Source organism: Miscanthus floridulus, chromosome 7, assembly GCF_019320115.1.
Source record: "Miscanthus floridulus cultivar M001 chromosome 7, ASM1932011v1, whole genome shotgun sequence".
NCBI lineage: Eukaryota > Viridiplantae > Streptophyta > Magnoliopsida > Poales > Poaceae > Miscanthus > Miscanthus floridulus.
Genome location: NC_089586.1, coordinates 109096883 through 109118788, shown reverse-complemented (window position 1 = coordinate 109118788; position 21906 = coordinate 109096883). Strand labels below are relative to the sequence as shown.

Below are 21906 nucleotides of genomic sequence, written 5' to 3'. Positions count from 1 at the left end.
AGATCGGCATCCACCGAAAACCCCGACCAGCTAGCTGGGTGCGGAACGTCCTTACCAACAACAGCTGGACAAACTGCTCAGCAACCAGCCGTGGAGGAGCCCATGGCAGGGACTCCGCCTGGGCCTCAGCAGGCGGACGACCAGATGCCAGTCCCCGAGCAGAATACAAGTGCTCCAAGCACGAAACCTGATGAGGCGGATACCACAGCGCCAAGGGAGCTGGATCTAGCCGAGGGGTAGCAGCCAGAAGTTGCCCGGAACATGGTTGCCGACGCGACGGCTCGTGGGAAAGCCCTGGTGGTCGTGGAGTCTGTGAACTCCGGACCAGTGCCACTTCCCGAACAGGAGGCTGAAGAGGATGAAGTAGAAGAAGTCCTAGGCCGTCCCCAAGATAGGCGACAACATGTATATGTGTCGCGCTATCGGAACGACGAATGGGTCATGCACGAGGAAATCCTAGAGGTCGAAGAGACCTTAAGAGTCGAACGGGCGACCAAGCGTCTGGTGACTGAAGTCCAGGTATATTTGGCTTTAGTCCTTGACCCTGTTGTGTAGTCGAGCTGTCTGATGTGGCTTGTTTGTGTGCAGGACTTGATGAAAACTGCAAGATACCGAAAAAGGTGCTTCGACCAGATAGAAGGAATCATGATGACCAATAAGGAGCTGACGACTGAAGTGGAACGCCTACAGCGCCACCTTAAAGCCGCCGACCAGGAGAGGACAGACCAAGAAACACAGAACCAAAACCTGGTCGGCCAGCTCGAAAACAAAGAGCAGGAGAAAACAAGTAAGTGTTCACCGTATCATAGCAAGTGCAGGACTTGCGTTATTTTGTTCTTGACAGTAATAGCTGTAATGCAGGTTTAGAAGCTGAAGTGACCCGCCTCCAGGGGGAGAACAGCCGCGCGCTTGCAGAATGTGGTCGCCTGAAGGAGGACAACGAGAAACTGGCATGCCGCCAGTCGGAACTCCAAGACCACACTAACAAAATGAAGGACGACCTGAAAAGTAAGCACTCCAGACCACCTTTCTCATTCAATTGCCCGCATCGCCTTGTCGTGTCATCACGTTTGATGTCTTGTACTGTTTTCAGTTTTGAAAGTCAATGCCAAGAGGCACCTTGAGGCCGTGATCAAGGAGCGCGACGACTGGAAAGCACAATGCCTTAAGGCCTCCGAGGAGCGGGACACATGGAGCAAGCGGTGCCAAGAAATGGCAACAGGCATTGTGCCCGTCCTCGACCTTATCGACCCGGCGCTCACAGAGGAAGAGCTAAGGACACCTCAGCTCGGACTGGTCGAGAGATGCAAGCAAGCATGGGGATGGTTCCAAGACTTCGTGAAGGAGGCGGGTGAGTACATGGGTGCCCATGTGCTAAGCATGGTGCGTGCTCACTACCCCCTGATCGATCTCAAACGCTTGGAGGCTGGGTACCCGAAGGAGATAGACACAGACCAGGCCGAAGAGCTTCGGACGGCCTAGCTGGACTTGTCGTCAAAGATAATTGGCGATATTAACCTGTGCGGAGGTGGGACAGCACCTGTGCAGGGTATGCCATCGACAAGCCAGCTGGAAATGCCATCAGCTACAAGCCAACCAACGAAGCCTGCGGTCTCGACCAGCCAGGCACCGGCGGGGCCATCCCCTTCAGCTTGACTAGCTCCAGAGTCCCCGAGACTCGAGTAGGGTATCAGAGGCGGCGAGCAGTAAATGCCATGCGCCCCGACCAGCCAATGTAATAGGCTTAAAGCTGTAGAAGGAGGACATAGTTATGTTATTGTAAACTTGAGCCTTTTTAGGCAAGCTTGTAATAACGTAATTGTATATCATTATAAGCTTGTTTGTTTTATACAAAACGTACTTTAAGCTTGAAATTTTGTGTTGGTGTAACTAAGTGGGAACGTGTTAACGTTCTGTTTAGTTGTACCGTTTTGCTCGACACGACATCCTGAAAAGTTTGTGCGGCCCTAGTCTGGCATGTGGTCGGAGTATGAGGTACTATGACCTGTGCACACGTGAACGCAGACAAGCCAAACCAGGGGGGACCTGCCGATCACCCGCAACGTAGAGAGCGGATCCCGTGCATGTGTTGGGAGGAACTGGAGACAGGGCCTGCTCCGAAAACCGTAGGAGGAGTGTTGGTCGGCTTGTACTGGCTTAAGTTAGAATAACCATAAAATTTGGAGTGACACATTAGAGTGGTCGGAGAAATCATAGTTGCTTTAGTAAAGTAAATCGAAAATAGAAGTAGAGTACATATCTTAGTAGTTAAGCATAGAAACGTCTAAGCTTGTCGATGTGCCATGAGTTCGGTACGTCCGTGCCGTCTAGATGAGCTAACCTGTAAGACGTTGGACGTGTGACTTCCTTGATCATGAAGGGTCCCTCCCATGGGGTTGCGAGTTTGTGGACACCAGCCTAGTTCATCTTCCACTTCAAGACTAAGTCCCCGACCACGAAGAAACGCTCTTTAACGTTCTTGTTGTAGTACCTGTGCAAAACAGCAAGGTATTTGGCCGTGCGTACGCAAGATTCAAGCCTTTTCTCTTCTGCACTGTTGACTTCTAGCTCCCGTACTTCGTCGACCTTGCCTTCGTCGAAGTTCTCTACCCGTGCTGATCGGAAAGCTATATCTGGTGGAAGGACTGCTTCAGCGCCGTAAACCATAAAGTATGGTGAGACGCCAGTGTTACGACTGGGCTGAGTTCGGAGGCCCCAGGCAACGGCTGGTAACTCCTTGAGCCATCTTCCAGGAGCTTTATCGTTTTCTCTGTACATCCTCTTTTTCAATGCGTCCAAGATCATGCCATTTGCCCGCTCGACTTGTCCATTAGCTCTAGGATGCGCCACCGAGACGTATTTTACAACTATGCTCCTTTCATCGCAGAAGTCCCAAAAAGCGTTCCCGGTGAACTGAGTACCCAGATCAGTAATGATGCTGTTGGGCACGCCGAAAAGGTGGATGACCTGGTCGAGGAATGTGATGGCTTTCTCTGAGGATGCCTGTACCAGAGGCATGTATTCTATCCACTTAGAAAACTTATCAATTAGCACGAAGACGCATGTAAATTTCCCAGGAGCTGGTTTGAAAGGCCCGATCATGTCCAGTCCCCAGCATGCGAAGGGCCAAGAGGCTAGAATCGTCTGGATCTCATGTGCCGGTACATGGATTCTCTTGGAGAAGAACTGACAACCTTCACAGCGGCGGACTAGCTTTTCTGCGTCGGCCACTGCTGACGGCCAATAGAACCCTGCTCGGAAAGCCTTACCGACCAGTGTTCTTGAGGCCGCGTGGTTGCCGCAGGAGCCAGAGTGGATTTGGTCTAGGAGATGCTTGCCTTCCTCCTGGGTTATACACTTCATCAAGATTTCCTCCTTAGCGTTTTTGCGCCATAACTTGCCATCGACGAGCAGATACTGCTTACTACGACGCATCAGGCGTTCATTTTCTGTTCGATCGATATAACCGCTACCGTCTGTTAAGTACTTGATGAAAGGTGTTCTCCAGTCTGGCTCATGAGTGGTCGGAAGCGGCTCGGTTGCGCTCGGCGCCGGAACCGTAGCCACTAATTGCTGGTCTGAGACTTTGTCGGTCGTTGAATCTTCGTCTTCAATGGAGGGCGTGAGCAGGTCTTGGACGAATACGCCATGTGGGATTTTGGCTCGGGATGATCCTAACTTTGACAACGCATCCGCTGCCTGGTTCTTGTCCCGGACCACGTGTATGTACTCGATGCCATAGAACCTGCCTTCCAGCTTTCTTATCGATTTGCAATATGCGTCCATCTTTTCACTGGTCGTGTCCCAGTCCTTGTTGAGTTGGTTGATGACCAAAGCCGAATCTCCGTAAACATAGAGACGTTTAACTCCAAGCTCAACTGCAATGCGTAGACCATGCAAGCATGCTTCATACTCGGCGGCATTATTAGATGCTGGGAAGTAAATCCTGAGGACGTACCGGAGCTGCTCCTTGGATGGTGATATGAAAAGAATTCCTGCTCCCGCACCGTCAATATTGAGAGAACCATCGAAGTACATCGTCCAATATTCGTCGGATCCCGGAGAAGCGGGCGTGCTTAAGTCTGTCCACTCGACGATGAAATCGACGAGTGCCTGAGACTTGATTGTAGTACGGCTTGCAAATTCCAAGGAAAAGGGGCATAGCTCCATTGCCCATTTGACGATGCGCCCGTTCGCATCCTTATTGCGAATGATGTCCCCCAAAGGATACTCGGTCATGACCACCACACGATATCCGTCGAAATAATGTCTCAACTTTCGGGATGTTATCAGTATGGCGTAGAGCAGTTTCTGAATCTGTGGGTACCTGGTCTTGGATTCGTTGAGTACCTCACTAATGAAATAGATTGGCCGCTGTACCTTGTAGGCGTGGCCCGGCTCGTCGCGCTCGACCACCATTGTAGTGGAAACCACCCGTTCGGTTGCCGCAATGTAAAGCAGGAGAGTTTCGTCTTCTCTGGGAGCAGTAAGTACCGAAGGTGACGTGAGGTATTGTTTCAGCTGCGTGAAGGCAGCGTCTGCTTCCTCCGACCACTCGAACTTCTCGGACGATTTGAGCAGTTTGAAGAATGGTAGTCCTTTTTCTCCTAATCTTGATATGAAACGGCTTAGAGCAGCCATGCAGCCGGTGAGCTTCTGGACATCCTTCACCTTTTTTGGGGGCTTCATGTCTAAGACAGCTTTGACTTTCTCCGGGTTAGGGCGTATGCTGTCGTAACTGACGACGTTGCCGAGCAGTATGCCAGAAGGGACACCAAAGATGCACTTCTTTGGGTTTAATTTCCATTGGAACGTATTAAGGGCTACGAAGGTGCGTTCCAGATTGTCAACAAGGGTATGTGCTTCCTTGGTTTTGACAACTACATCGTCGACGTAAGCCTCGACGAGGCCGTCTTTTATCTCGTCGTTGAGGCAGGCCAGTATAGCGCGTTGGTAGGTAGCACCGGCGTTTTTGAGCCCGAACGACATAGTCGTGTAGCAGTAGGCGCCGAAGGGCGTGATGAAAGATGTCTTGATCTGGTCGTCCTTTTTGAGAGCGATCTGGTGATAACCAGAGTAGCAATCGAGAAAGGAAAGCAGCTCGCAACCGGCGGTTGAATCTACAACCTTGTCTATGCGAGGCAAGCCAAAGGGGTCCTTAGGGCAGTGTTTGTTGAGATCAGTGTAATCAACGCACATTCTCCATTCATTATTCTTTTTGCGTGCAAGAACCGGGTTGGCTAACCATTCCGGATGATACACTTCTTTGATAAATCCGGCTGCCAAAAGCCGTGTAACTTCTACCCTAATCGCCTCCTTTTTGTCGCGAGCGAACCGTCGTAGCTTCTGCTTGATTGGTTTGGCTTTGCTGTTGACATTCAAGGAGTGCTCAATCAAGTCCCGAGGTACACCGGGCATGTCGGAAGGTTTCCATGCAAACACATCCATGTTGCCCCTCAAGAACCTGACGAGCGCGTCTTCCTATTTGGGATCCAGGTCGGCCCCGATGAGGGCCGTTTTGCTGGGATCGCCCTCGACCAGCTGGATCGTCTTGTGCTCCTTGCACCTGATGTTCTTGCGCGGAGCCTCGAGCTCTGGGATCTCCAAGTGGTCGGCCGTGGTCTTCTTAGCGTTGAGCATGGTCTCGGCCATGCGAATAGAGAGGTCGTGGGCCTCTGCTATTTTGAAGCTGTCGTCCTCGCAGGTATAAGCTACGTATACGTTGCCCCTGAGGGTTAAAACTCCTTTCTCAGTAGGCATCTTGAGCACCAGATACCTGTAATGAGGTATGGCCATGAACTTGGTGAGCGACGGTCGACCAAGAATAGCATGGTAGGTGCCATCGAAATCAGCGACCACGAAGTTGACGTAGTCGGTGCGGAAGTGGTCCGAAGTCCCAAACTGCACAGGTAGCGTGATCTGCCCGAGAGGTGTGGAGCTCTGTCCGGGGAGAACGCCCCAGAACTGTGCCTCGTATGGCTTCAGGTCCGCCTGGGCTATTTTCAGAGCGGGCAGGCTGTTCTTGAACATTATATCAATGGAGCTGCCGCCGTCGATCAGTACCCTGTCGAACTGAACCTTGTTGATACAAGGATCGAGGACTAGGGGAAAACGCCCTGGCTCGGGTATGGCGGCCCATTGATCCTTCCTGCTGAAGTAGATTTCACGGTGAGACCACGGAGGAAGCCGCGGATCGGTAAGAAGGTTGTCGTTCTTTGCCACGTTCAAGCAGGCGCGGGCGAGCAGCTTGCGTTCTCGTTTGGTCTCAATGGACACCTTGCCGCCGATGATGGTGTGCACGCGATCCGTCGGCTTGACGTATTTATGACGAGGATCTACATCGTCGTCGTCGTTGTCCTCATTGCGCTGTTCCCTCACGTCAGTAGGCTTGTCGGACATATCCGAGGCCTGTTGGCGCGTGTAGATAGTCTTGAGGACGCGACAATTCTCCATGGTATGGTTCGACTTGGGATGGAGCTGGCAGGGGCCCTTCAATGCCTTGGCGTAATCGTCCTCGTAGTTACGACGTCCTCCGCCCTTTTTCACAGTATTGACCTCGCCATCGTCTTCCCGAGCACGCTTGCTTCTGTAATCATCACGGCGGTTGCGCCGCTGATTACGTTGATCACGGTGGTCGCGGGAGTCGTTGCGCTGGTTGCGGCGGTCAAAATTGTCGTTCCGACCACGGTTGCCGCGGTAATCATCGCGGTGTGGGGGGTGGTCGGAGCGTGGGTCCCTCGCTTCTTCTTCGACGATTATCTTTTTAGCGTCGTCAGCGTCCGCGTATTTCTTAGCGGTGGCCAAGAGCGCTATGACTGACTCAGGTCTTTTCCGGAGGAGCTTGTCTCTTAGGGCGTCGTGGAAGCGGAGGCCGGTGACGAAAGCCTCGATTGCTTCGTTGTCGGATATTGATGGGACCTTGATGCGCATCTCCGAGAAACGCCGAACGTACTCGCGCAGTGGTTCGTCTTTCCGATCTCGGATCCGTTGCAGATCGTACTTGTTGCCGGGTTGTTCACAAGTAGCGATGAAATTGTCGATGAAGGCCTGCTTGAGTTCCTGCCAAGAGTCAAAAGAGTTTGCCGGCAAGCTAACTAGCCATTGGTGACCTGCATGACCAACGGCGACTGGGAAGTAGTTAGACATAACGTGCTCGTCAGCCATGGCTGATCGGCACGTGGTTTCATAGAGCATGACCCATAATTCGGGGTTTTCTTTGCCGTCGTACTTCTGAAGCTTCTCGAGCTTGAAATTCTTGGGCCATATGACTTGGCGCAGGTGTGGAGTGAACTGCTTCAGACTCGGCGGACCGTGGACGGTGTCGTACTCCATACGGCGATAGCTTTCATGGGATGCATGATCGTCGGCTCTCTGGTTGATGCGAGCACGCAAATCACGTCCACCGAGGTAATGGCGGAGATCGTTATTGCCATCGCGGCGATCTCGATTGCCACCTGGATTAGCGCTGCGACCGTGGTTATCACGGCGATTGTCGCGGTTATCTCGGCGGTTGTCGCCTCGAACGTCGTGGCGGTTATCCTCCCAGCGGCGGTTGTCGTCCCGACCACCATCACGACCACTGTTCCCGCCTTGACGGTTGTCCGATGGGTCGTTATTGCGCGAGCCACGTAGGTTGAGTGGCTGTGAGCGACTTGAGTATTGGCGGCTGTGGCTTGATTCGACAGAAACAGATGGAGCCCGGGCTTGGTTCATCTCTGCGGTCTGAGCCATAGCAGCCGTCAGATAAGCTTGTATGTCATCACGGATTACTTGAGTCTCGGGAGTGTTGGGCAGCCGCTGCATCGTCGCCATGGCGACGGCTATGTTGGCGCTTGGGGTCTTGAAGACTTGTTTATCCCCCACCCTGTCGAAAGCATTGTTGAGGTCACGCGGTTGGACCCTTATGCGTCGTGCCTCCTGGTCTGCTTCAGCTTCGATTTGCCAGCGATTAAACCGGTCAATATTGCGTGCTTCGCGTGCAGTCTTTTCTTGTTCTGTTTCGCCAACTGCTGGCGGCTCGTCGTTGCTGACAACATGGATCAAATCCCCTCGTCTTGGCGGGAAAGACGGAAATTGGGGGAAACCCGGGGCATGGTCTGGTAGATCCAGATCATATTGGGCGCCTTCATCTTCGTGACGCTGAAGCTCGGTGTGGACAGATGCGTTGGACGCGATGCCGGATGAGGAGCTGGAGTCACCTTCTTGGACTGTGTGGACGGATCCTTCCTGATAATCTTCGATCCGGACCATGTTGACGATGTTGCATGGCTTCGGCCGAGATCGGTGTACAGGACACAGATCCGAGCGGTGTCGCAGGTCGTACGCGTAGCTAGAGGCAGCGTTTTGCAGGCCGTAGGGCTGGACCTGGTGGTTCTCCGTCGGGGCTTCGTACTCGTAGAGTCGGAGACCCGTCGCGATGTCTGGCCGGCGATGAGCGAAACGCCCCTCAGGAGTTGATACGACCACAAGATCTGTTCCAAATCGCACAGGACGACTGGTCCGAGCTGGTTGGATAGATCTATCGTGGAGAGCTATTACCTGCTCGTTAGGTTGGGTTTGAATCGTACTTACCAGAGCCAGGGTTTCAGCGAGTTGGATGCCGACCCGATCAACGGAATCGAGCAGGTCGGTGTTGTCGATCTGCTTCCCTCTGTAGCGGGGAAGCGGATGACGGGTTGTTGGCGTGGCTGTAGGCGTGGTCGGAGCCAGATGTCCCGTGGTCGGAGCCAGGTCCATCGTGGTCGGAGCCGTGTTCACCGTGGTCGGAGCCGTGTTCACCATGGTCGGAGCCGTGTTCACCGTGGTCGGAGCTGTGTTCACCGTGGTCGGAGCCGTAGCCGATGCAGGTGAAGTAGTCGTCGACGCAGGCTGAATCCATGCCTCCCCCGTGGCCATGGCGATGGAGTCGTCGGAGCTGGTGGTCCAGGTGATCTGGCCGACGGTGAACGTGAGGCCGCTGGGCGTAGCCATGGAGCCAGAGATGATGACCATCTTGTTTGTTTGGAGAGCAGTACGCACACCCCCTACCTGGCGCGCCACTGTCGACGAAATATGGTCGGCAGTCTACCTAGGGGTATGCCCAAGGTAGTAGATTATTGGCAGACAGATGTGCAAGCCCCAAACAAGACGGTGACGCAAGACAGACACGAGGTTTTATCCAGGTTCGGCCGCCAAGAAGGCGTAATACCTACGTCCTGCGTCTGATTTGTATTGCTGTATGTCAATGAGAGATATTTTTTAGAGGGGTCCCCTGCCCGCCTTATATAGTCCGGGGGGCAGGGTTACAGATCTGGAAACTAATCCTAGTCAGTTACAATTGCCATATCTGGCCGGATAAGGATTCCTATTCTAACCGACCAGGATCCTGCTTGGTCGCCAAATCCGTCTTGATTCCTTGTGCGGGACTCCGATCAGGTTAACTGGGCCGCACATCATCTTTCGGGTGGACTGAACCCATCGATCCGGGCCAGCCCAAGCTTAGCCGTAAGGGTATAGGGGTTAATACCCCCACACCGACGATCGGATCGACCATGAGCAAATATCTCCCTAGATGCGGGACACTCTCTGGGTGGTTGGTCCGATCGAAGGTTATGGTGGACTCTGACCATCGGAGGAAGGCAGGTGTGGCTAGTTCGGTCGTATAGACTTCACGGCGCGCGACCTTCTGACGGCGTCTGGAGTCATAGGCCGCTGATCCTCTGAAGATCATGAGGCAACCGTCCGGTGTCGGAAAGCCATCATCCTTCTCCTCGGCGTCGTCCACGGTGGGAGCAAGGTCTTTTCCATGCTCCCCTTTGTTGGAGCCTCTAGACAAGAACCGTCGCATGAGGCCGTAGTCCTTGTATAGATGCTTGACTAGGAAAGCATGGTTTGGGCATGGCCCCTCGAGTAGTTTTTCAAAATGGTTTGGAGTGGTGGGCTTCCGACCACCCTTGCGGTCAGTAGTGGCCACGAGTGAGTCCTCGCGCCATTGCTTCTTATTCTTCCTTTTGGTAGAACAATTGGAGGTGCCTTCACCGGCGCCCTTGTCCCGCCTTGCCTTGCCATCGAGACAATCGAGGATCGCCCCGACCGCTTCTTCTCCTGAGGCATGGCTGATGGCGATGTCCAGGAGTTCTTTGGTGGTTCATGGGCCCTTGTGTCCTAGCTTATGAACCAAAGACTCGTAGGTAGTCCCGGACAGAAAAGCTTCTATAACGTCGACGTCGACGACGTTAGGTAGCTCGTTGCACTGTTGGGAGAACCACCGGATGTACCCGTGGAGGGTTTCACTGGCCTTCTATCGGCAGTTTTTGAGATCCCATGGGTTCCTATGGCGCTTGTATGTGCCCTAGAAGTTCCCCACAAATATCTCCTTCAGGTCCGCCCAACTCTAGATTCTGTTGGACGGCAGGTGTTTCAACCACGCTCGTGCCGAATCGACCAAGAACAATGGAAGGTTGCGGATAATGAAGTTGTCATTATCCACACCACCGGCTTGGTAGGCAAGCCGATAGTCTTCGAGCCATAGTCCGCGGTTTGTTTCCCCAAAGTACTTCAGGATACTGGTTGGTGGTCGGTACCTTGGCGGGAAAACAGCATTGAGGATGTGATGGCTGAAGGCCTGAAGCCCTGGTAGGCCGGGGCTCGGGCTTTGGTCCTCACCGCTGTCGTAGCATCCGCCATGTTGAGGATGATAGCCGTGGCTGGCTCCCTCTCTTGGATCATCGTGGGTACGCCTGCGAGCATCGAGAGTGTTGCGTGCATCGCGGTTACGACCGAGACGCTGATGCACCGGGACCACGGCGCGCCGCCTGCCGCCTTATGGTGCCTGGTGGACCAACGTGTCCCTGTCGAGACGCCCGAAGAGCGTGTGTTGGCTGGCGTCGAGTTCGCGTCGCCGAGACAACGAGCTCTCTGCCTGCTGCGCCGTCGCATGCTCGAGCAGCGTGCGAATCTCATGGTGGGCCTGACGATCCTCGAGCGTTGCGGCCTCTAGAAGGCCATGAAGCAAGGCCGTCGTGGTGGCGATGTTCTGGCTCACCCGAGTGAAGCAAGGGAGGGCTTCATCATCGGCGATGATCCTTCGGTTCACGTCGCGGGCCATGGCGCGGGCGCACCCACCGTCTCCATGGCGTTCGATCTCCCGATTGAGCTTCGCGCTTTCCTGCACAAGCTAGAGTCGCGCTTCCTCGATCTCTTGATGTCGGGCTTTTAGCTGGTCCACCCCCATATGAGGTGGGGCCGCTGTCTCCCCTTCGGCCTCGTTGTTGAGGTTATCCGCTGGGGTAGCCTCCTCCTCAGAGATGCTTTTGACGTGTCCCTCGGGAGTTCTTGTCATGAAGCATTCTCGAGAGGGGTGATGGCTCCCCCTACTGGAGTTATAGCCAGAGGGCGACCCTGGCTCCTCTGCGAGGAGGTAGTGGAGAGATTTCGTGACGCATTCAATCACCCCTACGAACTCGTTGTCTGTGGGATGTGAGACCATGCGTTGTGCCACAAGGTGGCTAACGGTCACCGCGGCGTTGCGGAGACCGAACAGAAGTACCATCGGGGCGCTCCATATGTGGTGTTCCGGAGAGAGAGGTTCTCCTTTGGTGAGCCATGCCATGTTGTTGGCGTTGGAAAAGGTGAGGCGACGCTGGTCCTCCCTGGATGGCTGGGGTCCCAAGGAGACACTGAGCTAGCACTCAAGCCTCTCGTAGTTGAGGCCGATGGAGGGGAGAGGTTGGATGGCGGCGTGAGCCAACGCCAACTCTCCTCCCACCGTGATGATGAAGTCTAGGTCCCCGAAGCGCACTTGTGCACCTAGGACCCAGCTGATATCGTGACTAGCCATCCGTAGCCTGATGTTAATGTCAGAACGCGCAAAGGTCCCCTACCTAGCGCGCCAACTGTTGGTGTTTCGAGTAAACACCAACTAGTAAATTTGTATTATTGCGTGTTGGGCCCGGATGGTGTGCTAAAAAGGCACAAGGTTTATACTGATTTGGGCAGAATGTCCCTACGTCCAGTTCGTGGCCGCTGCTCGTGTTATTTGCACTGAAAGGTTCGTAGTAGGGGGTACAAACGGGCGAGAGAGGGACAGGTCCCAAGTCTCAGATGGAAAGGTCGAATGGGTGCTGAGAGCTTGGTTGCTGCTCAGCTATGTGCGATGTGGTGCATGGTGTGTTAAATCGATCCGTCCCCTTAGTGGGGTGCCATGCCTTTCCCTTTTATAGACCAAGGGGAAGCAAGGATTTACAAATGGGAGAAAGAAAAAAAACCAGAGGCCAAGGAGATCCTTCAACGATGCCAGGTCCTCCTTTTCCTCTGAGCGAGTCCCCCTGACACGACAGACAGTGCTAGGGATAGCATGTCCGCTGATCCTAATAGGGTCGTGCTTTGGCTTCGTTCAGCAAGTGGTCACGTCGCATCCTGCCTCAGCGGGCAGCGTGACGCACCAGGGTGCCGAATCGTGACCCTACGGGGAGCAAATGGCGTAGAGGCCCCATGTTCATTACTGTAGATGACATGAATTTCCTCCTAGACCATAGTGGTTGTCGTATGTCCCCGTCAGGATTCGTGTCCGAGGACAAATGCCGGCGCCCATAACACTGTAAGACAAATGTCGACGCCCACAATGCTGTTTGAGCTCTGACATGCCTGGAAGGATTTAAAGCGCCCATCTTGTCATATCCTAACGGTACTTTCCTGCAGGCGTGCAGGGTATGGTCCTCGGTATTGCAGTTGACTTGAGTGCCCCGCCTTATCTGCACGCGTAGTTATGAAGGAGTAGCGCATAGACGCCGGACGAGGCGGAGTCTGTCCCCAGACGTCGGGCGAGGCGGAGTCTAGCCCTCGGGGGTCGGGCGAGGCGGAGCCAGCCCTTAGGGGTCGGGCGAGGCGGAGCCAACCTTCGGTCGTTGGACAAGAAGTGTAGTTGTGTTCTTATCTGTTCGAAAGCATCAACGTTTGATGGTTATTAGCTCCTTCTCTTTGGGTACCCCACTATCAGGTCCCCGACACTCGCGTAGGCCACGCCTACCGAGCCACCGTCGTAGGCCTGTTTTTGGATAAGATCGAGGTAGAGGAAGATGATAGGATGAGGAGGAAGACGGTGACTAGGTTGTTTACGGCTTGGCCCCACCGGCTAGAGAAATAAGGGTATTCTAAGCATCGTCATTGGTTGGGTCCGCATATTAGGGCTAAACCTAACTGAAGGTGGACGAAATAACGTAAAAGATAAAAAAACTTTAACGTCATAGCATCAGGGTGCGTTCAAACTTTTTAATAGCTCGTAATGACACACGGATAAAAGGCTCACGTTTTTTCACCCGAACAAGGCAGGGATGCGCGGGCATGCCACGAGCTCTCGCCCCCACTGCACGGTAACGGCAACAGGGCAAGAGCTGACGTCGACCTGGGTACATGAAAGGTCGCGGGCTTTCAGACCCAGAAATTTCTGTTCTGCGCAGTAGGTGGAGGTGGCTGCATGCTTGCCGGGGGCCTGCAGCATGGCTGCATGGGGCCAGACGGCACGGACCATGCAGGTGGGGGGTTCCGTCAAGAATGGGTTGCCCGAGCCCGGTGCGTGCTCATGCGTCCAACTGTCCAAGTCTCTGGTCAGCCGCCGCGACGGCAAGAGGCAGAGTGGGCGCCATGCAGGATGTGTTTTTTGAGCATTTTATTATTCTGTGTTCATTCTTCAAAAGCGCAGACACGTGGTGTTTTACTCAGGGGATTGGAAAGAAACGCAAGACTGAACTTGTGGCAATTCAGTGCTCCGCCGGTAGGTGCCAAAAGGGAGCGAGCGGAGATATCGACAGTGCCTTCGTGCTCCGTAATTGTCATGGCGGCAGATCCGGGGTCAAACTTATCGTCGGATATGATCATATGATGGACAGGGTGACCCATTTTGGATTATTTCGTTTGTCATTCGAGTTTCAGGACATCACAATCTCAGCTGTTCCATATAGTTCAGCCTCCAGCCTTCACTTCTTTATCCAAAAGATTTTGCCTTTCTCTCCCACTGGCCACAAACGCTTCGCCACCAAACACAAGTGGTTCTTAGAAAAAGAAAGGCAAATAAAAAGATTGCCGTGAAAGATACAAATGCAGTAAATAACTGTTCGGCAAACCTCAAGACGACGAGCTCCAAATCCGTGAAGATAAACCACCAGGTCAACAAACCCATTACCCAACTGTATGTTCCTGCCTTTCTTTGTCATATTGACCGCATCCAAACCTCTCTCCCTCTGATTATCTTAAATCAGTGACTTGCTGATTAGCATATGTAGTTGCGTGCTACGCTTAACGCGATCTCCTCGTTGAAGCTGGCAACCATGCATTGGCTAGAATGATATCATCGAAGGATATAGTTTTTCTTTCAAGGTCAACTCGTTAAATCTTCGTTTAGCAAGTGATCCAGACGATTTTCAAATTGTTTTTCAAATTTCAACGCCAATTAGAAAAAGGCAATGATCCCCATCCAGGTTAATTGTGCTGACGATTGAGGAAGTTGGTATATGGAGTAAAAGAAACAGCCCAGATCAGTTCATTTTCATCATGATCTGGTGACGACGTCATATGTTGACAGATTGAAAAATTGGAAAAAAAAAAAGTGATGGAAAGAATGGACAAGTTGCAAAAGTTTGGTTATGTGAACTTGAGTTTCCAGTTCTCGAGTTCGAAATCTTCTGTATGGAAACATGAAACATGTGCCACAAGTCACAACATCCATAATGGATGCCTCATGCCTGTGTTGAATGGTGAAACTGCTACCGTCATCGCGAGACCACCGATCTTCTCTTCTAATAAACTGCATTGTACTAATGAAACAACGGTAATTTCAGCACATGCGGAATTAGAACCTTCGCGTTTGATCACGGGACCATTCTTATTTTGTGGTTGTTGAGAAATTTCAACTTAAAAAAATATAAATATATATGAAACTGAAAAGAAGACTAAACCTGTGTCACATGTAAATTGTAAACCAAACTTGGGGTTGTTTCTTGGGACATTTCCTCCTTTTATTTAATTCTTCTATCCTGGCCAATCGACAACATCTTACTTGTTGGAAACCTTCTTTGATTTTAAATCTTGCTTGAAGCAATTAGAGAATTTGCAAACTGAAAAATAATCATCTATTTTCGGAATACTATACTGCTAATGCAAGATGATTTAAACTAGTCTGGCCTGGGTTGTTACAACAAATACCTGAATGTTACTCACGTCCACTTACCAGAACCCAACTGTACCTAAAACCTCCTTAAATAGCATGACTTGTAGATTTTGACCAAGATATCATACTTGAAAAAGTCAGTAGATAAGTTGGTGAATATTACAAGCCAAAAATAGGCCTTACCAGAAAAAGAAGAGCAAATGCATCTCAAACTGCTGTGTGGTTTATTATGGACAGTTTGAGGATACAACAGTGTCCTGATATAAGTTTTGACTTAGTGATCAACAACTTCAGCTGACAGATGTATGTAGCACAATCACCTACTGCATGTCCTTTTTTATATATATAAGAACCTACTGCATGTTTTAATGTAATTCCCAGTTGTACTGCATATATTTCTATAATTTGAATATAACATATGTAACATTTATAGACCATCCATGCCCTACATGCAGTTACAAATATGAAAACTTATGTATGACTCAACTTTAAAAGTTGAATTCAACTCAAGACCAACCAGATCTCCCGTACTTTACAAAGCTAAACAGTTCGAATTCAGCAATCTAACTCTGGTTTCTAGCTTACACCAAACAGTACATATGCAACAGAACTCATCAGGCAAATGTCTTATAAGAATCAAGTAGGCCAAGTCTGGTGCAATCCACCACCATCTTCCCTGCCCTAGTACAGAAATCCACTGACATTACCTGTCATCAGCAGGTACCAGGTATCTTTCAAGTTTTTCTTCCTCAAGAATCCACTATCCATTAAGTATGCAACACTTGTAGTTGTAGGAGACCAGGCTATGAACCACCATGGGCCATTAAAATTTGATAAATCTGCGCTCCAAGGACAAACAAATCTCATGTTCAGCAACTCCAAGTTCCCTTTTTATTCTCTTCTTGTTAGTTCACATAACCACACATAGAATTCCTGTAGCTTTCCCAAGAGCAAGGGGAGAGGGAATAATACCAACTCAAATAATCTCTTCCCTTGTGAATGCAAGCAAAGGTTATTTTACCTCCCACAGCATCTAGGCAAAGATGCATAATAAACCAGAAAAGAAGCAAGGTTTTGAGTATGAGTTGCAAAGGTGCACAAGGTGTGGCAATGCCTGAAATCGGATTTCAATCTCTGTATGATTTGGTCAAGAATTCTGTGACCCTATGATGGCCATGACAGAAATGTACACAACTGGCAAAACCCTGGACAAGTTTGCCACCAAACCTCACTGCAACTGTGAACGGGAGCTATGAAAACTCTGCACTCAAATCACAGTCGGCGACTGGCAGAAAACAAATTTCTGGAAGGACAACTGGCTACAAGGTAGTGCACCCATGGACATAGCCCTGGATTGCTACAAACCTCTCTGTCGTTGTCGTGCTCAACGCACATTGCTGGATGCGAGGCCTCAGACACATTTCATTTGAAATTGCACTGCAGCAATTTGTCGAACTGTGAACACGGATACAACAGATCCAGGCATCCAGCTAACTGCAGAAGAAGACACTATAGGTGGTGGTTCACAGCCAGCGGCATGGCATGTATGCTTCATCGGTTCATCCTCTGCATACAATACACAATTTCGAGGTTCACATCTTGACTGCAATAGGAACAAAGTATGGAAAGCCCATCTACTGCAATGAAAACTACCCACGGCAGACAGAATCCAAAAATGAGGAGGAAGTGCAAATCCAATTTGTCAGCTGTGCCGTACAAGAGAGGAATCACATGCTCACATGATAATTAACTGTAGATTTGCCAAGGAGATCTGGCAAAGATGTCTCAGGCCGCACTTCTCAACCTCAGGCAAAACTGCAACAGCATCATGAATTGGTGGGAGCATATCACCAAAGTAACAGGACAGAACCAGAGGACTGATGCTATCCAACTCACTGTCTACATGGCCTGGGATCTATGGAAGTGAGCCTTTGACAACAAAGCAACCACAGCCGAGCAACTGATCCAGCTAATCCAGAAGGCATATGGTAAAATTCAGGCAGAGCCCATATGAACCACACGTGATACCTGCTGTCGCCGGACAGCAACAATGGCTGGAGCCCCAATCTGTCCAGCCTGGGACTTTTACTCTATTCAAACAGTAAATTTATTTCAATTAATTTTCTTCTCACTAGTTTGGGATTTCATCCGTAAATACTTTGTCATCCCCTACAATGGCAGAGGACCTGCCGAGCTTGCTCAAAAAATGAATTCTGTGACACAACCATGTGAAGACAGCTTATCATGACAAGCAGTGTTTTAAATAGTAGAATTATAGTTGCACTATAGTGGTGCTATAACAGCTCCATAGAGGTGCCAGCCTGCACTACGACCGCAGCAGGAGAAATAGCAGGCTACAACTCCGCTATTAGCGGCTAGAGATGGCTGCCACTAAATCCTATAACCCGCTATTTAAAACACTGATGACAAGTGTTAGTTGTCAAGTACTGATAGCTGCCTCATTTCAAGCATCGTTGCCATGTAAGACAAGTGGATATAGATAACTTGCTCTATATCTCAAAAGTGTTTTCTTGAGAGTAGTCAAAGCCTGAAACATCAAAATCAACAATCACCCCACTTCCTTTTAAGCATAGAATGACCAGAAGATATTTGACTTTTCAAAAAAAAAAACATTGTATCTGGTACAATACAAATATACAAAGATAATTAGCATCATGTACTTCATCTACTTGCACTTAATCAGATTAGCTTCAGGGTGTAGCTTGTTCACTAGCTACAGCCTTGCATAAGCAGAACACAGAAGTTGCATCATATAAGCCTAAACGTAATTATGCTCGCTCAAATGATTGTAGATGGCCTACCATCCTGAATATAAAAGCATCATTGGCATGCATCATACTGCTCAATTGACTTTGCTCAACTTCGTGCTGTAGTTGGAAATCGAAGAAGAAAGACTCCTAAGTAAAATCTATTACTTTTTTATGCTTTTGAAAAAGAGTTAAATTACATAATTCTAGTAATTGGAACAATGTAAAACAAAAAGGATCATGGTGAGTCCGGCTAGGAGTTAGAAGACCAAATTCACAGAAGCTTACAACAGATAAGTACGCTACACCATGGCACATCCAAAAATGGCATCAGCAAATTCTATGCTTACTGCGCTCAGCATCCAACGATATGACTTTTGTCTTAAACAATAAGGAAAGATTGCATACCTTGGAAGATGAACATATGTTACATATCATACTAGGTAAGAGATGCCAGAAACAGCCATGCTCGACGTTCGCGTCTGTTTGTCCATTAGCTCTAGATATCAGTTTCCGCGACACGGACGGATCTGCAGTTGTGATGCCGAGTTTGCCGACAAGACAGAAAAGATGAAGGCGCCAAAGATCAATGAGCCCCTTCATCATTAAACACAAATCTGGGCAGGCGGTGATGACATAATAGAGAACGACCAACTTCAACATCACTAATGGTGACCAAGGGCATGGCAGCCATTCTAGCAACCATTATTCCAGGAAAGCATCAGCGGTTTTGCGGACTGCCCCCGGCCGGAGCGGCGGACCCTGCGTGGGCGGCGGTGAGCCAGGCGGCGACAGTTTTGGTTTCGACGGGAGCGCGAGAGGGTGTGGTGTTGCGGTGGGCGTGGAGGAGGAGGAGCGGCGGCAAGGTCGCCTCGCCCGCTGCCGGGCTGCCGCTGCGGCGCCGCCGACAGAGGCCTGCGTTGGGCTAGGCGGGCCTGTAATTTCGGTCGTTTGGGACAGCGTACAGCGATGCGGCGGGTATAATTGGGCCGAATCATTTGGGCTTTGTTGGGCTCTCTTATACTGCTCCGTTTCAAATTACAAGTTATTTTAACTTTTTGGAGAGTTAAAGCATTTCAAGTGTGACCAAAATTATAAAGATTTATAACATTAAATAGGTATACTATGGAAATATAATTAAGGAACAATCTAATGATACTCCTACTTATTTGGTATCATAAATGTTATAGTATTATTTTATTATATTAATTTGGTCAAACTTAAGATGTTTTGACTCTCAAAAAAGTTGAAATGACTTATAATTTTGGATAGAGGGAAGCATGTGGAGCAAAATGGTTGAGTGCTTGAATTAGTCATAGTATATAAAGATTAATCCATCGTCATGGAGATTAATACATACTCCTACACAATATTTGAGAAACGAGATTAAAAGGTTATGCGTGATAACGTGATTCAAAGTGTCTCAAAAGAAAATGTGGAACTTATTACGTTTTTCTTGTGCGAGGAGAGCTTATTATTTTGATGGTATAGTCATCAAGGTAGAAAACATTCTTTCACTGGCATGAAAATTAATTAATCAGCAGTAGTGATATTTGACCTGCCAGGCTGCAACGAGCCATAGAAATATGCGTTGTTCAAAGTATTTCAAAGGAAACGTGGAACCTTTTTTTTTTGTGCGAGGGGAGCTTATGTATATGTTGATGTAACTTAGGAATGGGGCTAGCCCGTTACCTGATACTCGTAATTTGGATTTTTGCAGGTTGCTGAGCTGTTTACACGGCGTCTGTGTTCTTCAGATAAGAGACTACAAAACCACACACACGTGGTCAAGGTAGTGACTAATCTCAGCCTACAAGTACGCAAAACCATTGAAAACATCTCTACTTGGTCGTCATGTGCTTGACCCTATATATCTATATCTATAAATAATAAATAAATAAATAAATAAAAATCAATACATGTGTAGACGTACGGCAGTTGGCACCTGTTACCCTGTAGCTCTTTGTGCTTTCCTCCCTTCTTTTCTCTCCTCCGATCCGATTGTCTTTCAGGATGCTTCTTTCAACGTCGCCGCCCCCGTGGTACACAGAAGGGTTATTTGCGTCGGTATCATTATAATTCTCAGAACTTTGAGATATACCATTAAAATTTATCTATTTTGAGATCTACCATTATAATTCATCGTTTCACTGAGTTTCGTCATTTTCTACGTTTTCCAGCTACTTGGGCCCACTGGCAGTCGTATGTGCACTGTTCTCTTTTCTGTATGGACGATTTTGCCCCCGTTCGAAGATGAAAGAGCCATGCGCTGCGCCCGTGGCCCCCCATCTCTCGGTCCCTTCTCCCCCTCGCGCTCACTCTGTCTCTCACTCTCTCGTCCTCCCGACGCGGCGACGGCGGGGGAACCCTAACCCTAGCCGCCGGCGTCCTGGAGCCTGCGTCCGCGCCCGAGCTGTCCTCCCGTGGCCCTATCTCTTGGCTGTAGGCTCTGCTCCGTGGCTACGCCTAGCTTTTGAAGCCATGGCGGGGCAGTGGACTGGAAGCCCGATGAAGGTACCTTCAACGGGCTCGAGCGCGACAGGCAGCGGCAGAAGGGAGTGCCCTTATTGCCATGTTCCTTTGATCCGGATCTAGAGCAAGCAGCCGGCGACAAAGGGTCGGTGGTTTCTCACGTGCCCGTACAACATTAAGGTTAGGATTCTTGATATTGTTGACCTCACTGTGTCTCTTGATGCTACTCTGATTGATGCTTTTTTGTGTGCAGGGTGATCATACTACCTGTGGCTTCATCTGCTCTAAGTTGCAGATTGAGGCCTTGGAAGCAAAGGAAATCCGGTTGCAGACTGGTAAGGAGACATCAGCTGACTGTTATGCCGAGTTGAAGGAAGAATTGCAAGAGTTGAAGCAAACTGTGGATAGTGTTGTAGCTGATCTGTGGAAACCGAAGGTCCAACCTGCTGAGCCGAAGCCTAAGCTGGACACGAAGAAATGCCAAATTGTGCTTGATTGTTCAGTTGTATCGCTAGTTTTTTTTGGCTTTGTAGGTGTCCTGATTGGTGCATTTGTTGTTGCTGTCATGTGGAAGTGAACAGCTAGAATGTGTGTTAGTCAGCTAATGTAAGTGTGGGTTGGTTGTGTTGGAGCTATGGCTCCCTGTTTCTTTTGTGTACTGATGAGGTCCAAACCTTTTGATTAAGTTACAAATCTGTGGTTAGCTTCCAGTGAGCTCAACTTGATCTGTGGTAGCTTAACTTGATCTGTGGTCGCCATGTTTGAGCAAAGCTTGTGTTCATCTTTTCAGTGTTCAACAGCTTTAGATGTAACTGTTAACAAAAAATGAATAAATGTCAATGCTGGTTACAGACTACATATCAAATTTTTGATGTATGGGTACAGGTCTTACATGTAGAGATGTAACAAGTGTAACAATGCATTATGGATGTTACACTAAGCTCTACACCGACACAGCAATTGCCCCTGATCAAGATAATCAGCACATGAGGAAAGCCGATCTTGGTGTTTTCATCCTGGAACCTAGGAGAAAACTGATGATTCACATCAAAGCAATTGCTACTGCTAACTCAGTCATTATGGCAGATGTAGGTCCAAGATGTCTTCTTCCTTACTACAAGGTTCCAGGATTCTAACACTTAAACCAGTGACCTGTGGCAAAGAGGAATGCCAACACTTAAACCAGTAGCACAGGACTCAGCACCAAGCACAGTTCAACACTTAAACCCAACTACAAGGTTCTAGGATTCTAACACTTAAATTACAAGGTTCTAGGATTCTAACCCAATTATAAAGTTTCATAACTTTTCGAGATATACAAAGTTTATTTTGGTTGTTTAGTCATCTGTTCATCCGACATGGTCGTTCTAACATTGTTCACAAATCTTATATATCTCTCTTGTAGTTTCATAAACTACAAGAGAGATATGTTAGATTTGTGAACAAATTTACTTTCACTTTGTCATATGAAGAAAAGACCAAAACAAACATTGTACATCTTGATGAGTTATACAACTTTATAGT

The 21906-nt window shown here is 49.5% G+C and overlaps 1 protein-coding gene and 1 pseudogene across 1 annotated transcript; both read left to right on the top strand.

Annotated features, from left to right (window-relative positions):
* Nucleotides 1–602: 602 nt before the first annotated feature.
* LOC136464211 (tropomyosin-1-like) lies at nucleotides 603–1754 on the top strand. Its single transcript, XM_066463170.1, has 3 exons — nucleotides 603–787; nucleotides 862–1008; nucleotides 1094–1754. Exons 1-3 carry the CDS (start codon nucleotides 646–648, stop codon nucleotides 1480–1482), a joined length of 678 nt encoding a protein of 225 aa, XP_066319267.1. The 5' UTR covers nucleotides 603–645; the 3' UTR covers nucleotides 1483–1754.
* An 18664-nt stretch (nucleotides 1755–20418) lies between these two features.
* On the top strand, nucleotides 20419–20993 carry LOC136464951 (uncharacterized; annotated as a pseudogene).
* Nucleotides 20994–21906: the final 913 nt, after the last annotated feature.